This window comes from Poecilia reticulata, chromosome 20 (assembly GCF_904066995.2).
Source record: "Poecilia reticulata chromosome 20, P_reticulata-male-v2, whole genome shotgun sequence".
NCBI lineage: Eukaryota > Metazoa > Chordata > Actinopteri > Cyprinodontiformes > Poeciliidae > Poecilia > Poecilia reticulata.
The window spans coordinates 17,648,850-17,676,469 of record NC_088849.1 but is presented as its reverse complement, the minus strand read 5'-3'; the positions used below and the strand labels follow the sequence as shown (position 1 = coordinate 17,676,469).

At 37.7% G+C, this 27,620-nt stretch overlaps 1 protein-coding gene and 1 long non-coding RNA gene across 5 annotated transcripts in view; one reads left to right on the top strand and one right to left on the bottom strand.

Annotated features, from left to right (window-relative positions):
• The window catches only part of LOC103456903 (uncharacterized), a 59,893-nt gene extending 32,343 nt beyond the window's left edge, over positions 1–27,550 (top strand). For 3 of the 4 annotated variants that reach the window (XR_014085398.1, XR_014085400.1, XR_014085399.1), the window contains exons 9-10: positions 1,166–1,347; positions 8,197–8,473. This is a non-coding gene — a long non-coding RNA (uncharacterized LOC103456903). Of the gene's footprint in view, positions 1–1,165; positions 1,348–8,196; positions 8,474–22,575 lie in introns of those variants that run through there. The other variant, XR_014085401.1, reaches the window with a different exon arrangement.
• en2a (engrailed homeobox 2a) lies at positions 8,607–15,992 on the bottom strand. Its single transcript, XM_008403340.3, has 2 exons — positions 14,006–15,992; positions 8,607–11,750 (listed from the first exon to the last, which is right to left on the bottom strand). The coding sequence occupies exons 1-2, from the start codon at positions 14,490–14,492 to the stop codon at positions 11,428–11,430; spliced, it is 810 nt and encodes a 269-aa protein (XP_008401562.1). The 5' UTR covers positions 14,493–15,992; the 3' UTR covers positions 8,607–11,427.
• Positions 27,551–27,620: the final 70 nt, after the last annotated feature.

Below are 27,620 nucleotides of genomic sequence, written 5' to 3'. Positions count from 1 at the left end.
CTTCAGATCTAATACACCCCAAAACCCCAGACTTGTAATAAATCTTTAGAATTGAGACACCAGCAGATTTTTACTGCGCACCGGCTGCAACGTGGGGTTGTGTTGAGTTCTTCTGCACCAAATTCTTGCTTTCTTAAAGGTGTAGACGCTGATCTAAATTATTGAAACAAATGTTATTTATTTTTCATCTGCACATATCCTTTGAAATATGTGTGAAAATTGTCTGTGACCTTCATTTTTTTTGGATTTATGGATTTTGATTTTCAGCATGGATTTTGATGCATCAGTACACTTTTATACATGTCCGTTACTAAATTTTGCTGTAATTCAGGCTCAACAAAGATATTTAATGTAGTAGGGGTGCACACTTCCACCAGTTTTTGCTCCTTACAAAATACCAAAAACTAACTGTATGTTGTTCATTAAGCTAGTGCAAAAGTTAAAAAAATCAGGAAATTTACTCCATTAGTTCCAAAAATCTATTAATCCAATACTAATATCTTCATTTCAGTGTTCAGTCTCATTATGCAATAACACTACTGCTATTTGTCCAGCGTGTTGGCAAGATTGTTTTAATTTTTTAATGATTCATTGCATATTGTTGCTATATCGTAAATGGTAGCTCATCAAATTTTTATTTTATTTTTTTTACTATGTATCATTTTAAAATTGAAAGTATTCAAATTATGTATGCAATGTATATGTGCTTGACATCTTAATTTAGGCATCTGAAATTATTTCAAGTCCACATTCATTTTAATCACTAAAAAAAGAACAAAATGCAAAGATCACAGATTGGCGAAGCCCTTTGCTCCTAGGCTAACATCTCTATGAATGTGATTATTTTGTCATCTCACTAATTAAAGGCTATCTTCTGCAGCAACTTGACGCTGTTTCACTAAGCTTAACACTGAACATTTTTACACCCAGTCTGTGCGAAAAGCTTAAATTAAGAAATATACCCTGTCATTTTAAAGCTTTGCAGCATTGGCTGCCACCTCTTAACAACTCTATTGCTAGACTTCCTATATTCAAGCATCAGTGTGCAGAATTTAAAGGTAAATGTCTATATTTCATTATTTTTAGCTCTTCCCCACTCTCGCTGAATGACACTTTATTATTAGCTCTCGGTGTGTGAATGTTGTTTTTTTTCCCCTTTCCACAGTGCAGAGAGAGCTGTGTTGGTGGACTAGGAGGAAGATGTCACACTAAGGATGGGGTTTTTTGGCGATGATGTTGGTGCTGTTGATGCAGCATCGAGCTCTCACTTTGTGCCTCTGTCAGCTATGATCCGTAACCATAAAGTGAGTGACAGGCCATTCTCCGGGGGGAAAGCAGAGGTCTGAGGTGAGTCAGATGTATCCTTGACCCTGTCTAGCTGTGTGTCAGCAAGCAACATGAACTCAGTAAAAAGCAGGCCTGAACTGGCATGACTGTACATTGTAGCTACATCTTTATTTAGTATGTGTAAGGAGAATGTAATATAAGAAGCAACCAATCTGCTCAAGAGATCTACTTTCTACTGCCTAGACTCCCTTGACTTATGAAACTGTAATGCACCTCATAACTTAATACACTGATGTTTTTCATAGCTTAATATGCACTTGTGTCCCTTGTGACAACTATGTTTTACAAACCTACCTGAGCTAATTTTTTGTAACCAGTAATAGCATTTTCTTTCATGCATTAAATACAGAACAGGACACCCAAACCTAGCTTTGGAATAGTGCTTGGTTAATCCAAAGCAGAAGTTTTAGGTTAAAAACGTTAGGATTTCACATAGTTTTGAACGTAACATATGTTGAAGTTTATGTTTTGAGGTGTGTAGTTACTCTAAACTAATATTCAGGGTTGCACACCAAAATGACAAAATGTTGATAATTGTTTAATTACTGGTAAATATAGACTGGTTACCAGTATCAAGGTATACCACGGTGCTAAGAGTTACAGTTTCAATGTTCCAAAAACATTTTGGGCATGCACGCAAAGCTGGTGTAGTTTACAGTCCTTTTAATGACATGTCGGAGAAAGTTTTCTTTGGCATAATATTGCAGTTCCCCTCTAACTTGTATCACTGCACACTGCCATTCAACTGGCTTAAAGAATGCTACTACACCTTTTCAGCTTTTATGGGAAAGCAAAATTTGAAATATTTCCAGCCACAACAAAAACAGGAAATTAATGAGGTAGCTCTGTATTTCAACAACATTTGGCAAGTCTGCAAGCAGCTGACTGCAGACGTAACCTGCGCTGATAGCCCCACTAATTATTAAGTTAATATTAGAACTGTAAAAGTTTCATCAAAAATTTTAATCTAAGAATTTCTAGTAAACTCTTGTACGCGTTTATTTAATATTTTCGCTTTGGTTATTGTATCACAATAAAAATTATATTGAATTATTATTAATCAACGTGGTATAGTATTTCAGCTGCAGAATTAATGCCAAATTTTCAGTTTTAAAATGAGTAATTAAATAGTAAAATATTTTTTGTTTTAAATTTAAGTATAAATACCAAGAAACATTTATCCGTGTTATCTTGTTATTTCAAAAACATAAACATTTCTGTCTAAGCACCAGGAATCAACAGCATATAACTTGTGTCCAATTTTACCTGTAAAGTGCTCTAATTTCTTCCAAAATCCTGCTGAGATGGAGAAAGATTAGGAAAAAAATCTGCCCTGCACTGCATATAGATATACATATCTACTAATCTATAAAATTAAAGAGTTATTCTGGACAAAACCATTTTTTAATTAATCAATAATTCAAATTATAAGCAGACACAAAAAAACTGTGTGATATTAATATTGTATCATTTACAGAATACTGGGATTGTCAGATATTACAGTGGGATTAAATTACACTGCATCTGACTATATAATTTGATTGTGTTGGAATGAATGTGATCGAAATAAATTGTAAATAACTGCTTATGAATTGAACCTGTTGGCATAAAAATAGGCCTTGAGATGACAGCTGTTGTGAATTTGTGCTACGTTAATCGACTGAATTGAACTGAATTGAATTTGATGGAACTGTAAATCTAGAAGTCAGTTTATTATGAATCTCGCAATTTGAACTGTACCTACAAAGTCAGCTGCATAAGAGCCTCAACCAGTCCTTCAGTTGTGTTTTCAAATTTGACAGTGCTCTGTTTATCAGCTCAGTTGAACTGCATCATGTAATTGGGGCACTGAAGCTCACTACTTGATAACGTACAAGCTTTACTTTCAGAGCAAAACCTATGTTTGAAGGTTCTAGATTGTATAATGCGTAAAATAGATTAGTAAAAATACAGTTTTTTGGGGAAAAAAGAGATAATGATAACAATAAACTGTTGATAATTAATTTTGCTGTTTAAGTTAAGTTATTTTCACCATTGTTTTTCTTGAGAGCTATGTCTCAAAATTTTACTAAATGCAATTATGTAGCATTAAGCAACTTAGTATCACCACTGAATGGAACTGTTGTAGTGAAGTTGTCTATTTGATAATAGATAACTCTTATTTTTTGTGTAGTCTGATTACATGCAAATGTTTTGCCAAATACATTTTTAATGTAATTTTTATTGTTATTACCATAAATATCATAAAATGCCTTGATAAAAATTTAAACCAGTTTCATTCTCCTTAGTTTGTATTATGGTTATTGTAAGTTACATTAATATCGCCATAAGTACCACAAAATATTTTATTAAAAGTTACTTAATGTATATTCCTAGTTTGTGTTACTTTTTTCACAGCTTGTATTGCCTTTGCCATAAACACCTTATAATGTCTAACACCCATTCATTATTTACTTTTGATTTATATGGTAATCACAATAAATGCAACATAGTCTTTCAGTCATTTTTGCAAATCTGTAGTTTTTTATAACTTCCCAAAAGTTTACCAAAAATACAAAATATCTTGATAACATTATGTACCTATGTTTGTATTCTCTTCACTTTTAGCTTATTCACACAATAATTCAATAATATACATGATCAGTTTCACTTATTTCTAGTTTGTATTACATTTCCTAATTACTTATGGGATCTTGACTAAAACCTCCCACCAAAAAACTTGATTAAATTTACTAAAAGTTTTGCTCCTTCCTTGTTTGCATTACTTTTATGGCGACAAACTTTATGCTTTAGAGTTTTGATAGTTTGCAGTACTTTTTACATTACGTATAATGACTCATAATTGCCACAAAAATCACAAAAATTTAAGTATGTTTCTCTTATTCCAAGTTTCTATAAGTTTTACTCTTAACTTATATAATTAAAATAAGTATTGCAAAATATTTGGATAATGTTCAAACTCTACATTTCTCATCCATAAGTTCATATTAATTTATTGTCTATCTATAAATAACTTTATAGCATTTTATGTCCACTTAGTTTTGAACTTTTTTTTCCCATGACTGTCATCATCATCACCATCATCATAAGCAGCATCATCATAATAAACATCACAAAAAAATCTTCAATTACTAGTTGATTTTGCCTTTACTGTGATTTATTTTATAATCGCCATATTATTATTCATAGTGATTCCTGCTGGTCCAGTATTTGCAAATATTTTCTTTGTTTTACCCTTGAGACTCAAATCAGGAAATATTTTTGAAAATTAAGTATGTTGTATAATTTTTTGGTCCATATATATATATATATATATATATATATATATATATATATATATATATATATATATATATATATATATATATATATATATATATATATATATATATACATTGTCTACACATGCCTGTCCACATAGGATCACAAAGGGGTTGGTGTTTAACCCCACTGATCACTGAGTTAAAAAAATACATAAATAAAAAGCTTAATTTTCAGTGTGCTCAAACTTGGTCAAAATTGGTCTACAAACTAGAGAATGTGAATCTGATGTTTATTACAAACAACACTGAAATTAATTACATTAGTTCTACTTCTTAATGAGCAGAAAACAAGATTAATAAAAGTCCATTGTAGATCAAATGTGCTGCTAGCATAAAAAAACAGTCCACAGGTGTGTTTTCTAAGTGACCCAAAGAATTTGAGCTTAAAAGTTCTGGATCCTTCTTCAAGGGTCACTCAAACCCTGTGTGTGAAATGAGAGTTGCTTGGGTGTGACTTTTACCAGAATGCATCCACTTCCTATTGTCTGCCCAGTCAACTTCTGCAGGCCCCAGTACCCTGACTTCCATACATGAGAGATCAAGGGTTACCAAGGTGCTTTTAGAAAGGAGGGCTCAGTGTGAGAGGGGACAAACTGGCCCACAAAATACTCATTTCCTTTGCATGTTAGATGCCCTAGTGGGGATTCAAATAGGGTCACTGACACTTTTTTTTCCCCCTCCCATCGTTGTTCTTAATAAAACTGTTGCTTGCCTTTTCAATGGCTTGGGACCTCTACAGTATCTGCTGCCTGTACAGTATGCAGCTTGATAATATGGCGAGTATGTCCAAAAGAAAGTTTGTTCAGACTTTGGCTGTTTATTCGGCAGTACAGAGGCACCTCGTGTAGAAAAGGTAAACGTAGTTCTGTCCACCTCTCATTCTTGCAAAAAAAAAAAAAAAAAAGTTCAGCCACTGAGCCACGGCATTAACTTGTATTCTAACAAGATTAAAATATATTCGTCCTGGGGATTAGCATAGTTAGGTGTCCTTTTGCCTCTTTTTTTTTCCTGCACTGGTGCGTTGACAGTGGGCTTTGATCTGTGTTGCGAGGCAAGAGTCCTGGCTTGGACCTAGCCATTCGAGTGCCAAGTGTGAAATTGGCCTGATGTCATCCCTATTCTTCACCTTTTACATCTTTCACCACTTTAATTATGTTTCCGCCACAAAGCCTGGGCACCTCTGAGCAGATTCCACTCTGGCCGTAGGAAGCATTCAGAAACTGTGGGTAAATGACACAGTAGGGGAGGAGGAGGATGGTAGGAGAGGTCATAGCAGGATGGGGCCCTTTTGTGTGCAGAGATATATACACTGATACTTTACTTGATGCATCCCACACTCTCTTCAGTAAGTTTAAGTTTCTGTAGTTTTCTTTGGACCAATAGGCCAAGAGATATTGATGTACACCAAAGTTTTAAAAAAAACTTACGGCTTCAAAATCTCCCATAAAATCCTGTCATACTATTGTTATGGTTTAAAGTTGAATGAAATACCAGAGAAATTAAAGAACTGATAAGAGGTTTATAGAGCATAGAGTAAAGCAGCAATGCACCTCCCCCCACTTGGTGCTGTGCACTGGTGGTCAGCTAGCTGGAAGAAGGCTACTGTATGTTTCTTATGTACAATAAAGAAATTCCAATAGATAGTTGTGATTTGGAAATTAAAGAAGCATTAGCTCTCACAGCTACTGTGAAACTAGTGTCTGCTAAGCAGCAAATTGCAGTCTGGCCACTTTAGCAGGTGGTCTGACTGATAAAGCATAATATCAGCCTGTTAAATTTTTGCTAGTCTATAAAGAGCAGATCAGCAATAAGAGATACTATTCGACAAAATAAACCCTTGAAAACGGATTCACCATGTATATATAAAAAAAAAACAAAAAAAAAAAAACACAAGATCTCATTTTTAACAGAGAAATGTTTTTGGAGCTCACCAAAAGGTGCAGTTAATGCTGAAACTGCCACTGTTTGTAGGCACGGGCTGGCATCAGATTGTTAGGTACGATAACTGAAAAATGAAAATATGTTATGGTTTCACACTATTAACAAAAAATCATAAAAAATATGGAACTTATTTTAAACTGAAAACTATTTAATCCTACTGTCTAAGATTACATAGCATATTGATTATTGCACTTTTTCTTGTGTTTTCTCTTATGCTTATTGACTGTTCTTGTTTCTCCTGTCTGAAAGTATTTCCCTACCCACCTAAATTGTCTTTATTGTAATCAAAGGGAAAGTGTAGTAGGATTTTTTTTCAGCCAGCAGTCCACCAGTGCGTAGCAACAAGTTGAGGAGGAACAGGACTGTGTCACTCCATATAGACACGGAAAAATAAAAACACTTAAAAATTAGTATGACAGAGAAATTTTGTGGTTTTCAAACGGTAACTCTGGCCCTTTAAAACCTTGCTGTATCAGTAATTTACCTATGCTTAGTCTTCCTGTGTGAAATATGTTATGTAACACTGTAAAACATTTACGAATGAGAAAGTATTGCAGTGTAAAAGTCAATAAAATATAATGTTAACTTAAAACTTGCTTAACATTCTTGTTTTTATTCCGCGTTACTTTTCCAGTCTATTTTGACTGGAAATACCTTATATATTATATATTGCATTCTCAGTATGTCTTTCACACTAGAGGATGTACACCAACGTCTTCATTTCCTGTGTAAATAATTATCGGCTTATCTGCCGATAACCACCTAGTGCAAATGTGAAGACGATTTAAGAGGTCATAAGATATCTTTTGTATAAGGCGATAAAGATGTTTAAAGATGGTGGATGTGCGTTTCCTTCTTGGTCTCCTCTTGGACTCTCCATTAGCATTAACTTCCAGAATCAACATATCTGAAATCATTCTAAATGAAGACATGAGTAGAGATATCTGCTGCAGGTAAAGTATTAAATGCTCGTATCTTTTGACAGAATCTCACTTGAGAAATATTTAATCTCCTTTTCAAAATCATCCACAGATAACGCATATTTTCTTAATTTCAAGGGGAATGCGCCCATGTTGCTAAACAGCTTTAGTTTCTGTTCATTCATTGGTGTCCCTATCTGAACTTCCCGCAGCTCCTCTTCCTGTGAACATTCAGATGAAGATTCCTATTGGTTGAATGAAGGATCAAAACAACAGTGGAGTGTGTGTGTGTGTGTGTGTGTGTGTATACGTGCATGCTTATGCGCGCGTGTGTGTGTATGTGGGAGAGAGAGAACTAACAGAAATGAATGGAGTCTGGGGAATGTGTGGGAGAATAAAATGAAATACAGTGATAAATGTGTGTGTGCATGTGTATGTGTGTGTAAGGCAGACTTAGTGTATGAGTTTAGAGAGTGAGAAAGCTGTGTGTGGAGAATGGGTTACTAAGAGAGGCGGAGGTGGGGAAGGGTGGAGGATGGAGGGAAGGGGGGGACAGCCACCTGCAGCCATGACGGGCTTTGACCTTCATTGCTCTCTTTACCCTCCCTTCCCCCCACCCCCTCCCTATCTCCCCCACTCTGCTCCCCATTTCTGCCTCGCGATAGAAGCTCAGGCTCCTTTCAGAGGCAGCGAAGAAGACTGACCGTCTCGAAGACAGTGCTGGGAGCAGCCCCCAATCTGCTCCAACGCTAGTCGCTGGCCGTTAGACATGGCGTTCAAAGACTAGCGGTGCAAGTATGGAAATGCAGATAAGGCATTGTTGAGGAAACATGCCTGGGAATTGTTCAAGGTTTTCACTTGCATAATGTTTGGATGTTTGTTTGTTTTTGTTTTTTTGCAAATGTTTTAATCTGGAAACTAATAAATGTGATTTTGATTAGATTTCATGGAGATTTTTTATGTTTATACATACATTTGTGAACATGTAATGTATTTTTTTTTGAGTAAACCAACATAATAAAGGTTTTATGTATGTATGTTCACTAGCTGACTACAAAAAGAGCCAGAAACCTACTCATGTATAATCTCCAAGGTTTTATTTACTCTTTTGCGGCTTTTCAGGAGGCAGTTAATTACACAATTAATACATGATACAAATTATGTACATTTATACCAAAGAATACTTCCAACATAAAATAAAAAATAGCATTGTATTCTACAACTCTGTGTTGTAATTTCATTTAAACATGTTCATATATAGATAGATATACGCTGATGAGTAAATTCATAATGTCGTACCAGCAGTTCTCATAAAGGCATTAAAACTTGAGTAAGTCTGCATTTGAAGTAACACTGCTTCTCTGATTCGGCACAGTTCTGTTTCAGGAAAAAAAGTTCCAACTCGAACTTTTTAAGGCAAAGTGTGTTTCTGTTTGGTGGATTTTTCTTTCTTTTTTTTTTATTCACACACACTTTTTGCAGATGCACAACAAAAGGAAAAAAAAAACACATTGAAAAAAAGGCAAAAAAGTCCACAATTTGGTATGGATACAGTCTGAAACTCGATCATACTTTTTTTTTTGTCGATAAAGACCAAAGTTAATAAACACAGTTGTTTTTGCCCAAAGTACAACAAATTGCAGCTTTCATGCAAAAAAAGGCCCCATAAACTTTTTTTTTTCATTCACAAAGAAAAACAAACAAAAAAGGAAACAAAAAGAAGTTATTGCAAGATAAACAAGCAGTGTAAACACCTCAGATATCTATTCTAAAGCAACACTGGTCATTGGATAGATTTTTTTCTCAATATAATCTATATAAATACACATATGAAGTCCTTTCAACAACGATAAGAGATTTGTAATACAGTCACTGACGGAGTTCCCTTCTTTTTATGATATATGGATATGCAATAAAAATGTAAATAGAGAAAGATTTACCAAGAACATCCAACAACCTGCATGTAAAAGTCTAAAGAGTGCGCAGAAATGGTTGTCTTCATTGTCTTTATGCTACAGAGTTGTTTCTGTGACTCAAAAGGCAGCATTATAGCCTTTGTTTAGCTACAAAAAATGATTTATATTGCTATTTTAAACTATAATAGCTGCACTGATGCATTGGCATATAATGAAGAGAACACGCACATTTATTTAAAGGCTGTGAGACGACCATAATCATATAAGCAAGGCCTACCTTTGTGTGTTAGTTACAAAAGAAAATTAAAATATTTTGCTCTTTCACTTCCAGTGGCGGTTTTTGAGATATGGCTATCTCCTCAGGGCTGCCTGGTCTGGGTGCGCCATGACACAGAAAGGAGAAAGAACACATCTTAAACTGAGAAAATTATGAAAAGCATTGTATGATTAGTGGTAAAAAAAAATAAAATAAAATAAAAAATAATAATAATCTCTACTGATATTTTCTGTAATTCTTATGTATTATCTCTATTTAGAGAAAAAAGATTCCTTTTTTAGAGATGCACCAATTAGATTTTTCTGGCCAATATTCTGCTTCCTATGAGGTATGAGGTGCTAATTCTCATTTTTATGAATTCTGATTTTTTTTATGTCAACAAACTAAGACACATCAAAGAGAAAATAAAATGTTTTGCAGCTTCTTTGATAGGTGTAGTCTTAATTCAAACAGCAAATGTTGACAGTACAAAATTATTGCAATTTATGCATGAAGAATATATAACTAACCTTAACTTGATTTTGAACCAAAGACAACTGCATCAGAGTACACACTGCTAGTTGATGTGTTTACAGACACAAATTTGCAGATCAAAGATTAGAGCTGTTTAAGTAAAAAAAAAAAAAAATGCAATTTTGATGTATGGCCAATCGATCGGTGCATCCCCAACTCTTTGTGTTCTAAACAAACATAACAACACAAAAATGTAGATCAATTATAGGTTCAGTATGTGTATCTCTAAATGATTCTGCTAAATTATATAATAAAAACATTCTCTGTAAAATAGGTTTTGGGTGTGGGTTTTCTTTTTTATACATGTATTGGGTGGCCAAAGGACAACCTCGCCCAGGGTGCCATTCCTGCAAGAAACGCCACTGGTCACTTCCAACAAACTGCATTACAACAACAACGCTTGGGGGACAAAATTAAATAAATAATTAAAAAAAATAATAATGCAGTGCCCAATTAGCCCTAACAAATTTCGCTGTCCACTTTGCACGCAGAAAACAACCAAGAAAACCAAGCGAGCATGGCATTAGAAAAACCTTGTTAGCATATTTAAATTCACAGTAGCCTGGATGCAGCAGAAAAATATTCTTTGGACTTCAGTTTTTCTTTTTTTTTCTTTTTCTTTTTATTAATTTCCCACTTTACTGACAAGTAAAAACGTCAAGTGCCAGTTAGTTAAAATGTAACACGATGACAATCATGGATAGCAGTAATCCTTATACGGCTTATAAAAATGGAGAGTGTAAGCATTTGTAGCCCCGGGAAGGGGGCGGGGACGACAAAAACAATGAAAACGTACCTTTATACATCTTTTATAGACGTGATATTGCAGAAATATCTCTGTTTTTTTTTTAAAACAATTTATGCTGGTAAAGGCTATACACTGGCCCTTTATTCGATCATATTATTGCATTGTAGGCTTGATTACACCTCCCATATAACGAAAAAAATCACTATAATATTCCCATAGGAACCTATAGAGGCCTATGGTTGGGTTAGAAATTCGTGTAGGGAATCTATTCATTTGTTATGGTTTCTTGGAGCCATTGTGTACATCCATGGTGAGTGATAAAGTATCTGCAGTGGTAACATTAAATATTCCTGTAAGTAGAGTTTTAATCTCTATATAAATCTATCATAGGATTACTATAGGTTCTTTTTCGTCAGGAGGCTGCTGTTTACTTCTCTGGGAATCAATCGCTGTCTGATTTCTCGTCTTTCGACGTGACGGTGGCGTGATTGTAGAGTCCCTGCGCCATCAGGTGCAAGGCCAGACTGTTCTTGGTGCCGCTGGCCTTCTTGATCTTGGCCCTTTTGTTCTGGAACCAGATCTTGATCTGGGATTCGTTCAGACCCAGCTCCTGCGCCAGATTCTGCCGCCTCTGCTCCGTCAGGTACCGGTTGGTCTGGAACTCCGACTTTAGTCTCTGCAGCTGCTCTGCTGTGAAGGCCGTCCGTGGTCGCTTGTCCTCTTTGTTGCTGGTCGATTTCTTCTTTGGTTTGCGAGATCTTGGCCCTGAGTGGGGTTGAGAGGTTGGGGGGAGGGGGGGGGGGTCAGAAACACAAGCAGTTGTTTGTCAGTATATATAAAAGAATAATTGGTCAAAAAATTGTCACAATAATTGAGTGCTGATATTTCTTTTTCGCCCATTTGCCATGTTGTACTTTTCTAGTTTTGTCCATAAAAGCTCCAAAAACTCGAGTTATGTATATGGTCAGTTCGAAATTTAACTATTTCCCAAAATGTGTAGTAGAAAGTGCTATTTCGTACCCAGTAAGCTGCAGTGTAGAGAATTGTCCATATTATCTAGTATTACCATCAGTAGCTCGATAAAAGTTATTTTAGTACAACCAGGGTTCAAAATCTTGCATATTAAATAAGAATCAACGGGCGCAAAACAAGAGTCAGAATTTAAATATGGAAATGAGGCGTAACACAATGGTTTCAGATCATCATTGACAATTAAACAGCAATTTACTCGAGATTTGAACGTTTCAATGGACATTTACCACCACCACTGATGAAAATACTTTTCTACAAAGATTAATAAACAGATTACAATAGCTTAAATACAAAACAGTTTGTTTGCGAAAACGAAATGGCAACGTGTGGAAATGAATCAGGATACGAATCGTCGAAGCAGCGAACTAACCACAAACCAGCCAAAACATGAACCAAAACAACTCCACCAGGAACATATTTTTATGGTTTCGACCAAACTACCTCACTAAAACGTGAATTGTATAATATTCTCCCAGTTTGCATTATGGAAATAAACACCGATTGCACCCAAAATCCGTGCGTAAAGCACACTTCACAACAAAAGGTCACTTTTTTCTCGAATATTTATTCTAATCGCCCGAAATACATGTAAACAAACATGCTCATCTGGTGCGTGTTCAGTTCGGTTTGTGTTTCTGTAAAACAGAAAAAACAAAACAAAAAAAAAAACATCAAAAGTAAAATTATCTGAATAACTTAAACCCAAATCTTTCGCTCTGAAAACTTGCAGAAAAAGAGCAAACAATGGCTTAAAATCTGTCTTAAGCTCCCAAAAGCAGTCATGCCTCCCTGTTGCTCTCTCTCTCTCTCTTACAAACGCAGACACACACTCACACACGCATACACATTGAACATTTACGGACACCCTCTAGTTTTTAGGCACTCACATTAACAGATTTCTGCAGGAAAAGTAGAAGAATCCGTGTTTTTGTTGCTCAGTGAAGAATTAAGAATTATTTTATCTGCCACTACCTTGTCGCTCTCATTCTTCCTCCCTCACTTTCTGAAAAACTCCCTGGCAGACGGGACGTGAACAGAATGTTGGATCTGAGCTGCTCCCATAACACGTTCAGTCACTTTTCACCTGGAAAGACGGCCTGCTAGCTCTTCTGATCCAAAACGTAAACGAAACAACTCTATATGTTGAATGAGAACTGAAGCCCTGCAACTGGTAGTAGCCCCCCGCGCCACTCTATAGTGTAGCATTACATAATGCATGAGAACAAGTTGTACTCCACTTTTTATATGCACGCCAAAAAAAAAAATCTTTAAAGACGTGTCTACTTCTCAGTGAGACATTAAATCACAGGGAGTTTATAAATACACCAAAAAGTTGACTGCTGCACCTTGAGCAGCGATAGTTATTAAATCACGTTGCTATAAACCCAAATCTAACTTTTAGAAAGCAAAATCAGACTCTACAAGTGTATCAATTGTTAGTTTTAAGGCTTTCCCTCGCCTGGAAGGGAACCAGCGCGCCTGTGTTTACTTGCAAAAAAGAAAAAAAAAATACTCCTAGAGTCTCGAAATTTCATAACTATACTGGGAAACAATCTATGCGTAAAGTTTTAAAAATGTGTAACTAATAATATTCTTGTCTAGAGCTAAAAAAAAAAAAAATGTAAAAATTCTGCTCGCCGACACTAAATATTTATCCTCTTTTGTTTTCATTTTCTCAAAAGGCCTACTCTCCTCGTTCGAGAATTCTGTTTTAGGTTTAATAATAATGAGATAAATTATTTAAGTTTGTTAGGACCCGATGCCACGTTTTTGTGTAAATTCTATATCTGAATGCAGGTTGAGGTTCAAATACATATATATATATTTTTTCGTATTTAGAAAAGTCTTTTTTTCCGCTTTGTGCGCTACACAGCGATCGTTCTCCCTACTGCAGCTAAAACTCGGTCAAGCCATCCTGGGTCAGTGTTACGGGGTATTTCAGGTTACAGAAAATATACGGGGATGTAGTAAAACAGTATGTGACCAACCTGAAGAAGGCCTGTCCGAGTATCTGGTGCAGTAGACCCAGGCTGGCCACAACATGGGCTGCGACATGGATGGGTTGGAACTGGCTTGGGAACTGTCTGAGTCTGAGCTTAGGCACTGGTCTCCGCTCTCCCCGCTCGGTTTCAGGGACTCCTCGGCGGCTTTCGCGGGCTTCTTGGGCCCGGTGACTGTGTGTGGAGTGGAGGTCCCCTCCGCTGGCACAGTGCTGCCCACCGGCTCAGTCTGAGGGGCGGCGGGGCTGCCGCGGCTCTCCCGCGACGCTGGGCTGCTCTCATCGCGGTGAGCGCTCACGTCCTTCTTGCGTCCGAAGTCCGGCCGGAGGATGTTGTCGATGAAAAAATTGGTGACCCGGTGCGGGATCTGCAGGTTCCCCGGCGCCTGTAGCAGGGGGAGGATGGCTCTATTGGATTCATCCGCGGACTCCTGTCGCTCCACCGCATCTCTGTTGCCGTGATCATTTTCTTCCATACTGATTCACTTTCCCCCACTTTATGCTCTTTAACCCCTTTGTCGCTCCCTCCGCAGAAATAAATTTTGCGAAGAACTTTGAGGGAAATTACCCCCCAAAAAACTGCACGGGTAAAATAAATAAACTCAGATACCAGTGAGTGCCTTGGACACCACGCAAAGCCTTGCCGTAGTGTCCTTTGAGAAAAGCATAATTTGTCTCATATATTCCCTTAAAATCGGGTTACAAGTGATATCTTAGAGCTAAAGCGCTTGCCATTTGCGCACCATCCAAATTTATACCACCATCCGATTTGTGCGTCCTCGGGAATGCCTACACCTAAACTAAACTAAGGGTAAATAAAGAGGCTCCTAAACTGATGCTCTAATACTCTCACTCTGGAGTTTTGTTCTTATTTTCAATGCGAGCCCCCCGAGTGACGTTCTCCCACCCTCCTCCCAGACACGTGCCTCTGACCAATAGGACGGCAGAAACTGGGCCACATGACGCAGACTACGGAGCAGTCTACAAACGCCCCATCCTCGCCCTAGTAAAAGGGGAAGAGCCCTGAACATGTACGAGGTGGAAAGCCTAATTTGAATCCGGTGCATGCACACAGATACACCCAGTATTTCATGACATGTTGTACTTTATTTTTTCTCAGGACTTTGAGAAAATGTGCATTGTGAGTAGAAAAACAAAAACAACGGTAGGGTTGACATGCTCAGCCACGAGGATCCCCGGGGTTTAACAATCTCAATAACACACAAGGAAATCGGATTTTCATTGGTTTAATATGCCCCAGAACATATATGAATGATGTGAAGTTTAATTATGGCGACTTTTGTAGATGAAAATTAGAAATACTCATCAGCTGATTAACAGTTGAAAATGTGCCTAAATCAAAACTAATTCTGCACCTGACCTATTTATGGGGGGATGCAACATATCCTGGTGTATAACGTAGAAGTGAGGTGCTGTTTGTTGAATTTAGGCCCACTTGTAACAGTTGTGGTAAAATGAAGATGTTTATAGTTTAAACAAAAACGCTTTACATAAAGTCAATCTGGTGTGGATTATGCGTAAAAATCAACATTTGGAGATGAAGTAAAACAATATTGGATTTCTAAGCCATCATGTCACTATATTAACATTTACTAGATCATTGAACTTAACGACTTTTCTTTATATGTGTTTGTTTCCTGCGAAATGGCGTCACTTCATCTCATTATATGCAACTAAAAAAAGCGTGATAATTAAAGCACGATGGCCAGAATAGCCAACACTGATGTGCTTTTAGTATTTTAAATGTGATTGCTTTCTCCTGCCGTGACGCCTGCGGTCGCCCCAGAACAGGGTCCATATCCCTTTAAAAGAAATCAGTGATGCAAACAAACTGTTTTGTGCGCGCCGCTCGGGATCCGGAGTCGCGCCAAAGACAAAACTTTGAGTAACTTTGCTGACCACCTCCAAAGCCGAGTTTTCTGTGCTTTTCTCCCCCAATCAGTGAGGACGGACGGTGCTCCTCTGGCGTTTTGGAGCCGGGACGGTTTGCGTCAATAAGGTGGAATCTGCAGAAAGAGCGGCGGTGAGAGTGACTGAGTTAATTCTTTACTATCAAAATGCGTGCGTTGTGCTTTTAAACATCTTTTCCTCTTTTATTTTTGTTTGCAAATTTGATTTGGGGAACGTGTATATTTTCTAAAACGCTACCTTGGGCTTGACATGTTTTGTGCTTACTTTGATGGATGTGATCTTATAGCATTGTTTTATTATTGCTTGAATGTTTTTTTTTCTAATATTAGCTGTTTCTATTTGAAATTTTGGCATATGAAACTACTCTCGTCACATTTGGCTAGCTTTGCAGGAAAAAAAAAATCGCATTTTATGCTTTCGCCCTTTTGATTGCTGCTTTGTTTATAAAGAGTACAGGTATTGTTATTTTTGCAATTGTTTTTTTTTTTTAGCTAACTTATATGTGTCCAGTATTTAGTTTTTTTTAAACAATATTAGAGCAATAGCTTCATCGTGAAGTTAAAAATGCATATCTTATTTCCGAACCTCAAACATTTGGATTTTGATTACCTGACCACGACCCACCGCTTCTGTGCGTCCAGTCCAAACAGTGGCAAGTTGAGAGTGAAAGGTGTAATTAGACAGGCCACTCTCACGCTGCGATTGTTTCTCACTTGTGAGGGGAAGCGCAGATTAATGTTGAGCGCTAAATAAGCAGCAGACAATGGGTCCACAGACAGGCCGCTACCGCCTGGGCTTGGCCTCTAACCTCCCCAGCAAAAAACCAGGGGCGTCTGGAGGAAATGACACCATTGCAGACTCTGAATTAGAATGGGGAGGCCTTTTGTGCATTACAATATATTACATATTATTCAACCAAGCCCCCCTAAAAGTCGTATTATCCCTGAAAAAGGCAGAAAAACATTATAAAAATTATTTTTTATTAAAAAAAATATACGAGTCTAGGACAGATAGTAAAGCTCGGGAAATTTTAGAAGATTTTTGTTCCCGAAAAACAGGTAAAAATAGTCACTTTGATGCAATCATTCTTTTATATGTTCATTTTTGGCAGACAAGCGTCCATCGTGGTCACTATTGTCCGCTTTGTTAAGGGAAAACTGAAAATTAACTGCGATATCATGTTTTTTTTTTTTGTTAAGTTGCCCGCGTTTAATGGTATGCAGCAAAAATGACTATTTCACCAGTTTATGAAATTATCAGCTTTTTTAATTTTTAATTTTTTTAATTTATTTTTTTTACTCGAGTTGCAAGATTTTTGCAACTCCCCTTAACCAGCTAATTTCCTGTCTGGTTAAGGGATCGCAAATGAATCCCTTATTTTACTTTACCGCCTTTTAAGCTATAAAAGGCTGAGGTGTTTTCTTACAGCTGTTTGGTTTTGTGAGGTACTTTGAATTAGGATTTTTGCTGTTTCATGCAAAACCATCCTGCAAATAAATAAATGTACGCCAACTCTGTTGTCAAACCGGTTGCCTTTGTGCACTCCAAAAGTGCAGTAAGGCTTATGTCTTTTGCATTCCACCTAAATGTGCAATAAATAGTTAAAACATGTGCAGTTTGGGCAAAGGTTTTTGTTTAAAGCTAGTTTTCTTGTTGTTTTGACTGTTTACGCTTTTAACAAAGAGCCATGCAGCTGTTGCTGTGGTGCAGAGGAAACCTAGTTTATGGATACCAGTCATAGGCCTCGATGTCTGCAACGATTTCACATGTTGAACGAAAACATCACGTCCTTGCAGGCCCTGCAGCCGCTTAAATTTCTTGATAGCTGCGCATGGAGCAAACCCATGCATTAAAAAATAATATATATGTATTTGTATTTTTTGCAATAAACATTCTATTTACTAATCATACACTGAAATGCTTTGCTTGTTTCCATTCCAGAAGTCCACACTAACAAATACGACCTCTATTTGCACTGTTTCCATACGCTGGAATGTGTGCGTGTGTGGCCTATATATATATAATGTGCGCGCGTATTTTACCTGTTTTTCATAGAATATTTTTCTAATTTTGTGAAGACAAAGCAACAAAGCTTAAACTTATGTATCCCTGCATGTAGTCAATGTATATGGCAACATCCACATATAGCTCCACTCCCCCTCCCTCTTCCTGACTCGTGCACGCGCGCGCACGTAGACATATCACCCCTCCCTACGCCTATAAATCAATCGCGCGCGTTGTGCGCATGTGCCCTGTCCTTGAGTTCCTATAACCTATTTCATTCCACACACACCCCCACCCCGTCCTCCCACCCACCCCCCGAATCTCTCCTGGTAGGATTGTCGTATACGTCAGTACTATGGAGTACTACAAAAGGTGACGCGCAGGAGGAGGATTTGTGAATGGACGCCGTGATGTGTGCCAGCTCACTGATCAGAGGGCGGTGGGGACCTTCTGCAGATGCGGCCCCACCGTCCCCGTCCCCCCCTATCCACCCATCCCTCCTTCTTCCCGGTCATCATCCTTGCCTCCAGATGAATGGGGGTCCCCTAAGATATCGGCTATGTCACCATCGCAGGGGTCGCACCAAATCCTCCAGCTTCCTATGTCCTTTCAAAAACCTGAAAGCACGTCTCTTCTATTTGATGATCCTGTATGATTTTTTCCCCCCTCCCTTTTTCACTTTTTTTAAGGTCTGGAAGCCGGCTGCCCCCTGTTTTTTTTTTCTTTCTTTCTTTTCTTATCCTGGGTCGCCCAAGAGCATGAACATTGACATAGAAAATATTAGAAGCTAAGAGTGGGTTAAAAGACGGGATGTAAGAGTGGAAACAGAAACAAAAAAAGTCAGTCGGTAACTGACACATTTTTAAGATGAGATTTACACCTGTTAAAATGTGAAAATAAGACAAAACAAAGGAGATCTGAAAGGGAAGTTAAACATCGTAAAGCAATCCAGATGCTTTGAGTTCTATTAAGCAGTTAATAATTGAATCTTATTGCATGGGTTCTCCAAATTGCCTAAATTATGATGACCCTTTTTTGACTAAATATTTGCCTTTACACGAATCATTTCCCCTTTTATTTATTCCTCGCACATTGCACTGCAGCTACATGATGTCTATATAATTTGTTTGTATTTTTATTTTCTTTTTTTTTTCGTAATTTCATCGCGATTACAGAGAAATCCTCTAGAGTCGCCACGCTGTGGACTTTGTATCTGTGGAATCTTCTGCTTTTAGCCCTTTATAGGTTTTAATAAGTCTTAATCCGTCTGATCGTTGTGGCGTAGATAAGTCTCATTTGAATTGAGATTGTTCTTTTTTTCTTCTTCTTCTTCTTCTTTTACTTCTTCTACTTCTCTCAACAGAAGCCTCAAACGGGGCTTAGCGCAAACAACTACCACCCTGAGCGCAATTAGGGCCTCAGCTACATTAGATGAAGGCTAATTGAATGCAGCCTGAGTTTCCATCAGCGAAGCTCTGAAAGCTGCACGAATGTGGGCAGCAATCCCCGTCTGATGGTCAATAATTGCTTTTTTTTTTTTTTTTTAAAGTGTATGTGTTTATTTTGTGATTGATCAAGTTATTGAAGGGTTCCACTCCTCTCCTTCATCGTTTTGGAAAGAAAGCGTGTCACAAACTAAAGTCACAGTTTTACAAACTAGCGTCAGTCGCTAGTTTACGTAAAACTGCGACTTTATATGTATTGAGTCATAAATAAAATTTGCACGAATGAAATGATACTGAACCCATAGGAATCAAACTGGATTTCATGAATAAATTGCACCTAAACGAAAAGCATAAATATGCGAGTAAGTAAATAAACTCTGTACACAAATAAACAAAGATTGCTTGCAGTGAATTAATGCATAAGTAAATAAATTGTCCCGCATTTATTCCCCCCAAAATAATCTGTCTTGTTTTATTTTTATAAGTCAAACGTACGTTCAAATCTCTCGTCTTTTAACCCACATGCAACTTTCTAAGCAACAAAGAAGTATTTCATGAATGTTTTGCTGTTAAAATAAGATAATAATGACATGAAACGTTTGTTTTTTACATAGACGCACTTTTCTTTTGATCCCCTCCATTAGTATAATGCATATTCATATTCATATTCAAAGAGCAGCTATGTCTGCGATGCTTTACTAGTGCCAGGCCCCTGGCTCGTCCCGTTGAACTACAGGTCTGCAGTTCTCAGTGCGGAGTTTTTACTCCTGACACCAATCAATGCTCTGTCCGCAGTGGCTGTTTCTGTAAGTTTCCAGACTTTACATTCCCATTCTACCCAGAACAAACAAGCCGCCATCCGATTGTTCCAGAGTTACCTGGAGAGGAACAAAAAGAGTTAACTTGCCGACAATTATTTAAAAGAGAGAGAAAAAACAAAGAAAGAGTTGGAAGAAAAGAGCGTGCAATGCCAAAAATCATCAAAGCAGCAGCACCTGTGCGCTGTAGTTTGCGTTCATCCCTCAAAAGTTGTGGATCTTCCACTCTCTTGTGCGGGCCAAATCTGGGATGTTTTGGATTTTTGACATGCCAGGGAGGGAGGAACAAGTGGGAGATGGACAGGTGGAGAGCACTTGCTGCAGAGTAAACACAGATTTCTTGCTCTGAGAGTTTAACCAGCCTCTATACAAGGAAAAATGCAATAACATGAAACTCGCGTAAAGTTGACAGAGAGCCTTTTCGACTTTCTCCTGACGGGTGCGTGCAACACAAAACACAGTCAACGTTTGTCGCGCAGCGTGACGAGTCCTTTTCTAAAAAGAAAATCGCTCAAACATGAGCCTGCAAAAGAACGCACAAAAAACGAGACCCCGAAAGTGAGTTTTAAAAGTGTACCTGAAGTTGAAAAACCTTTATGTAAACTTTAAAAAGCATTGCTTTATCTACATTTTTTTATGTATTTATTTTTTTTAAAGGCGAGAAAACAATTTAAGCTATGTCCTTGCGCTCAGCTCCCAGCTTTAATTATAGATAAAGGAGGTCAGCCAGGAGCGGTTACCCGACCCCTCTTCCTGTGTGGCACCGCGCCCTTTGCAGTCAAACTCGCCAAAATAGTGCCGGACTCCCCTGAAAGTGCCATGTGCGCCCAAGTTCCTTTCTCCCCTTCCCTCCCACGCTGCCGCACCTGAGTTGTTTTTACCCCCCACATCGCGGATATGTTGTGAATTTGTCACTTATCGGGAGCACGGGCTCGTCGGGCTCGTCAGCACCGCAGCACTAACTTTCAGCCATGCCAACTCTGAACGTTTCTCAGCTGAGAAGCTCAAAGCAGGTCTGCCCACACACACACACACAGAGTAATCAGTACATGGCAAACACTGACCTTTGTGGGTGAAGCTGCAAGCTTTGACTAGGTCATTAAGTGTCCATTGATTTACATTATTCAAAATGACAACACAGACTTATTGTGGAAGCCTTACAAATATTTAGAATGTGCTCTGTTCTCACTTATAACTAATGCTAAATATGTATTTTACTGGGGCTCATTTTGGGATAACCAACATAAGGTACTAATGCAAGGAACGGAAACGACACAGAAAATATTTAAATAGAAATCTATAGTGTGGTGTGAATTTATGTCCAACCCTTATATTCTCGTTCCCCACACATAAAATCCAGAGCAACAGCTTGTCCTAAAAATCCACCTTTTCAAACGGAGTCCGCCTGTCATTGAGTTCATGTCAGTATACCTACTGCTGGTCCCTTACGACCTTGGAGGTTCATTAGAGAACAGGCAGGCACTCGGATCCAAAACTTTTTTTTTTTTTGCCAACGTACGAAACATTATTCCTGGTCTAAAACATCCAGAACACTGTCTCATCATGACTAAACACAGTAGTGGCAGTATTATAATGTTTATAATGTGGGGATGCTTTTCTCTTGCAGTCAGTCCAAAAATACCGAAAGAAATCCTGCCAGAGGCTGCAAAAGACTGCAGAGTAAACATGAAGCCAGACCAAAGCGTGTTCAAGAGTTAGAATGGTCCAGTCAAAGTCCTGACTAAAATTTGATTTCGAATGTGTAAGGCTCAGATATTGTTGTTATCATATGCTTCTCTGTCTAGTTTGACTGAGCTTGAGCTATCTGGGCAACAATTCCAGTGCCTAAAAAATATCCTAAAAAATAACAGCAGCTGTAGTTACAGGAAAGGCAGTTCAACAAGGTGTTGGGAACTTAACATAAATGTATGTATGTCACACTTGTCCTCAAATCAAAAATCATCCATCCTTTTAATTTCCTTTTGCAATTGTCCTCTACTTTGTGTTGGTCTAGCACGTTAAATTCCAATAAAAAAAACAAAACAACTTCTCTCTCTTTTGTTCTTTGCTTTCTGATTTCTTCTAAAGTAAATTTTGAGCTTGTCGACCCGCGTTCTACTATTAACCTTTCTGTCGTTGAGTTCCTAAAATTGGTCGACTTCGAGACAGATAGTGGAATGGATCTTGATTTATTCCATTAATTTTCAACGTCATTGGCCTGGCTGATATCGCAGAGTCCGATCGGTGCTGTGAGATGCTCTAGGTGTGTTTAATTTACACTGGCAAGAATTTGCTTGGATGGCATGCATAATGTGGCATCACTACAGGTTTACGCTGTCATTTTTATTATTGTCCTGCAGAAGGAAGAGGAGGAAAGCAACATGGATGTGGCTGAGCTCGCTGACTGAACTGATAAATCCTCCACTCCACCGTGATGATCACGACGATGGCTGTTTATCCTTTTAAAGTTGATGCTGTATCAGTGTTTTTTTTTTTTTTTGTTTGTTTGTTTTATTTATTTTTGGGTAATTTACCATGGAGCAAAGCAGGAAAAGTGGAAATAATGGCCTCTAAAAATGCTGGAAAAGAGGTGTGAACGGATCATTTACCCTGCAGACAGGGGTACACAGAGAAGCCAAAGAGCAGCCTGAGACTGCCATTTGAATGGGATCTGAGACGTAATTTGATCTAAAATGGACTCCAGTCATTCACCCTCCTCCCTCTCTCCCATGGCATCAACTGTAATTCATTATTCCTGGCCGGCACAGGCAATGAGCGAGGGCAAAGGACAGGAGTGGACTCTGCTCTGGTGTAATGAAGACTCAGTAGACCTAAACGGCCCCCTTCCTCACTTTCCTCCCCTCTCTCCCTCCATCACTTATACATACACGCAATCTTTCATTATCTATCAGAGGGAGCAGCACATTAATGCTGCCGAAGACCTTTTGGCGGAGAAATAAGAGTGTGCAAGGATTTTCTCCACTCTCAATCTATTTCATTGACCTTTTCCATCATGCATGTAACTCAGCTTGCCCGCTGCAGCGCCAGATAAATATTCCAACAATAATATTCCTGCTGCCACTTAATAATGCATCTTTTTCAAATGCAAAAATGTATGCTCATCAGACTTTAAGGAAATTATATATAAATCTTTTAAGTTATCAATGTGCTTTCTTCACTCGGACATGCAATTTTAACACTTTAGAGCTTATTTTCTCAGATTACAGAAGAGCACTCATTTTATGATTTATAAAGACAAAGAACACTTGAATTATAAGAAAAAAAATGTTGAAGAACTGCTGGTTTGAGAAAGCTTTTTTAAGACATTTCAGTTCCCTGTCCCTCCACTAGGGGTCCACCGATGTCTTGTCCAGATTGGCTGAGAGGATAAACACTGTCATCTGGTGGTAACATGAAAGACAATTTCTTCACTTTATTTGGAGGCAAAGCTTCCTTATAATATGTAGTTTGTGCTTTATTGCAAAAACATTTTTAGATGGCTTTTGAGAAGTTCTCAAAATCACAGTGGGTTAAAAGAAAAAATGTCGAGTGGAAGGTTTTCAAGAAAAGGTCACAAATTTGTGACCAAAGCTGATTTAAAGCATTCATTAAATTAACTTACTTTTTAAAACTTACTTGAAGTGACGTAGAATGTACACTTAATAATATGTGAGTTTTAAGAGTTGTGAGTTGTTTTCCACATATTTTATATATGTTTATATAAAACATGTTTTATATAAATATGAAAGTATGCCTACGGAGTTTAGTACTCACGTTAGGGATCTTTAGCTTTACTCTCCCTTGTGTCAGACAAGGGAGAGAAAAACAAAAGTTAAACTATGGATAAAAAAAATCTGTTCACTTTTTAATGTATCACCATAACATGCCACTTTATTTTTAAAGCACGTAAAATATGACATAGCAGCTGAAGTGCTGCACAAAAGTAAAACAACAATAAGATAATTATGAGGAAACAGAACAAATATTACAACTACTAGTGTTAATATGTGTTAAACTCAATTTAAATGACTTTGTGTAGAGGAGAAACATTGAATCTGCTGATAATTTTTGAAACATGTTCACACGTTTCATAAAAACAGCAACTGAAGAGATTCTTATTTAAACATTGTTTTCATTAAGAACCTTTTAAATATCCCTGTGTATTTGCTTTTAATTATTTCTGTCACTTTGTTTTTCTTTATTTTAAACAGTTTTATATATATTTTTTTGTCATGGAACATTGATAGTTTCACATGGGAAAGCTGCTAAGTAATATTTATAGATTTCAATAACTCCTTAATCAAGGCTACTTAGTAAAAATGAACAATGTATATGTTGTGTATTAATTATTATTTACAATTGTATTTGGAATTATCATCTTCCTGCCAAAACACCCAGCTGTGTCCAAGGTTCAACCATCGGAGTCAAAGCCTCACTGTCAGAGGAAATGAAATTGGTCGGGTGTTTAAGAGCAACCTAGGACCCTGAAAGCAGATGAAGATGATGGAACACCACTATCAGGGATTACAATAATGGGAGTTTGACATTACCACTGACTGAGATCGAGCAAGCCAAAGAATAACCACCTGTTGCAATATATACACCTCTAAGGTCAACAAAGAGCAGCTGTCCACACAAATAAGTCAAATAGTTTCTGGAGAAGCTTGTGTTTTTAATTGAATGACATAATGATTGGACTATTTGGCCACTAAGAAAAAATATTTTCAAGTGTCGAGCTCGGTGGTGGTAGTGTTATTCTGAGGTTCTGTTAAATTTTCTGTGGCCACAAGAGGAAATTGTGAATCATAATCCCTAACAATATATCAAAACTGGCTTTGGATAGCATGAAATCAAGAGATCAAATGTCCAGTAAGAATTTCAGCTGTTTAGTTTTGCAATAACCTGTTATAGAACATTCAACTAAATATCAGCAGGGGTGCAAGGTTATATTTAAACCTGTGTAACACAATAAATTGATAGTTTTCTTTCACAACCATTGAAGTTGTATGTTGCGCTCCTCCAAAGAAGGAGCTCAAACCAATCATTCAAAGCCCAAAAGCAATGTCCAATTCATGCAAACTTCCACCTTCTTTTTCTTCGTTTTCTTTTTACACATTTGTACGTTTTTGTTCATTTATGCGTTGCCTGGTGGATGTTTCTATCTTGTTGTTGCTGCTTTATTGCAACTCCTTCCCCTCCAATCAATAAAGATTGATCTCACCTCAGCTGGGGCCATCTGGATGAGAGAGACCGTTCGAATAACTGACTCCATTCCGTATTTGTTTCAAAACAATAGGTTTTTTTAAGACATAAAAGTGAAGTGTGAAATAAAACAGTCAAAGGCAGATCTACTTTCAGAGCTAAAGGGTTAAAGCCACCAGAATGCAACTCGGGTCGGTGTTTGTCTGCCAGGACAGAGCTAGAGAGGGGCAAACCGATAGATCAGATCGGGGCCCAGCCAGGCCCGTCTCAGTGCCCTAGAGGAAGGATCGAGCTTATGAGTGAGGAGGGGGTAGGGTGGTGGTGCTGTTGGCAGAGAGAAGGTGCCTTAATGGAGTCTTTCAGTTTGCTGTGACTGTAAATAAAAAGAGGCTGAAAGTCAGCCAATTACCATTCCTTAGAGGAGGGAGAGAGGGCGGGTGGCGCTGGATCATTGCCACATATATAGATATCTATATACTGTATATGTATACATAGATATCTAGATATATGTCTATATCTAGATATATATATATATATCTATCTATATACAGACAGACAGACTTACATACATAGATACCTAGATAAATAGACAGAGGGTTTATTCAGACTAGCTTCCAGACATTGGCTGCTCTCCCAGAAATGTCCCCCCAGTGCAAAAGGTTAACTGTCAGTCCCCCACTAGGTATAAATAGAAGGCTGCCCTGCAGAAAGGCGTGTTCTGGGATGGGGCAGACAGAGGCAGGAAGAGCAGGAGGGGCAGTCTCTTATGATCCTAGTGACACACAAGTGGGAGGGCAGCAGTTTCAGGTCTATTTGGCTCATTGGTGATGGTCCCACAAAGAAGAGGAAGGAGAAGGAAGATGCAGCCAAAGACATCATGGTGGCTTTGGGGACTGACAGAGCGCAGGGACAAAAGAGCGTCCTCATCCATTGAGCTTCGCCGTGGCAGCAGAGACAGTCACCAGCTCCCCAGACAGCTTAATTCTGATATAGACTGAGACTTCAGTAAATTCAACGAGCTATAGTAAAAACTGTTTGGGTTAGTGGTGTTTTCACCAACAATGGAAGAGGTGTTTTTTTTTTTTTTTGTCTTTTAACTTTTATTTCAGAAACTGTTTAAAATCAGTGAGTTGCAAACTGTAGCTGTTTTGTATAGCTCACCACTAACGGGATTCAATAAAAGCTTCCCTGTGTAACATTTGTGGTGTAAATGGTTCCATTGTTCTGAAGGACAAGATGTGTTTTTCATAACTTGTGAAACTAAAAATCTTTGACGTGCAAGCAAAAACTCATAACTGCTTTGTAAGGAGAAGGATGTGATTTTTGATTGTTTCTATGAAAAATAGAATAGTGTAAAGAGCCTGAAGGCGAACCTACACCCCAACCTGAAGTCTTTTGCCGTTTTCCTTCATGTAGCTGCAACCGCGTCTTTATTTTATCAACTCTGGCCAAGTTCCGTTTCATGACGCTGCCACCACCATGTTGTATTGAAATTTTTTACCAAACATGTATGCAAAGAAAAACGTTCAGGTTTGGTCTCATCTGACTAAATCTCCTTCCTCCACTTTCTGTGCCCAGGTCTGTGGAGAACTACAGACGTGGTTTTCTTCTAGCAGGTTTGTGAAGTGCATGACTTAATAGTTATGCTGTTGGAAGATTTATCAATCTGAGCTGTGAATCTATGCTTCTTCTGTACAAGCCCATGAAGTCTGAACTATCTTTTGTTAAATAGTGAAGATGAGGTGAATTTTCAAGGTTTACTGGCACTGAGAGTGGTGATTAATTTGGAAAGACAGATTATTTTACTACAATACAAATTAATATTTTACTTCATTTTAAAGAATCAACTTATCTTATAGTATTTTTTAAATAAGAAAATGCACTCAGATCACCATTTAAAAAATAATCTGATGTAAAATTCAATTATTAGGTAATTACGAAAAGAGCAAAGTGGTGTGTGTAATTTGTAGAACCACAATTATTAGACGGTATCTGCACCATACAAGAAATCATCTGAGCATGTTAAGATTATTGTACAAAAATGTCTTTTGCATTCCTTGTTCATGTGTGTGATTTTATGTCTATTATGTTCGAAATAATAAAAATAATAATCATGACTTTTCACTTATGTCATCAGATTTTTGTCTAAAATTATTGGGTGAAAACTACATTTTCTGCTTACTTTATTTTCAGTATTAAATTG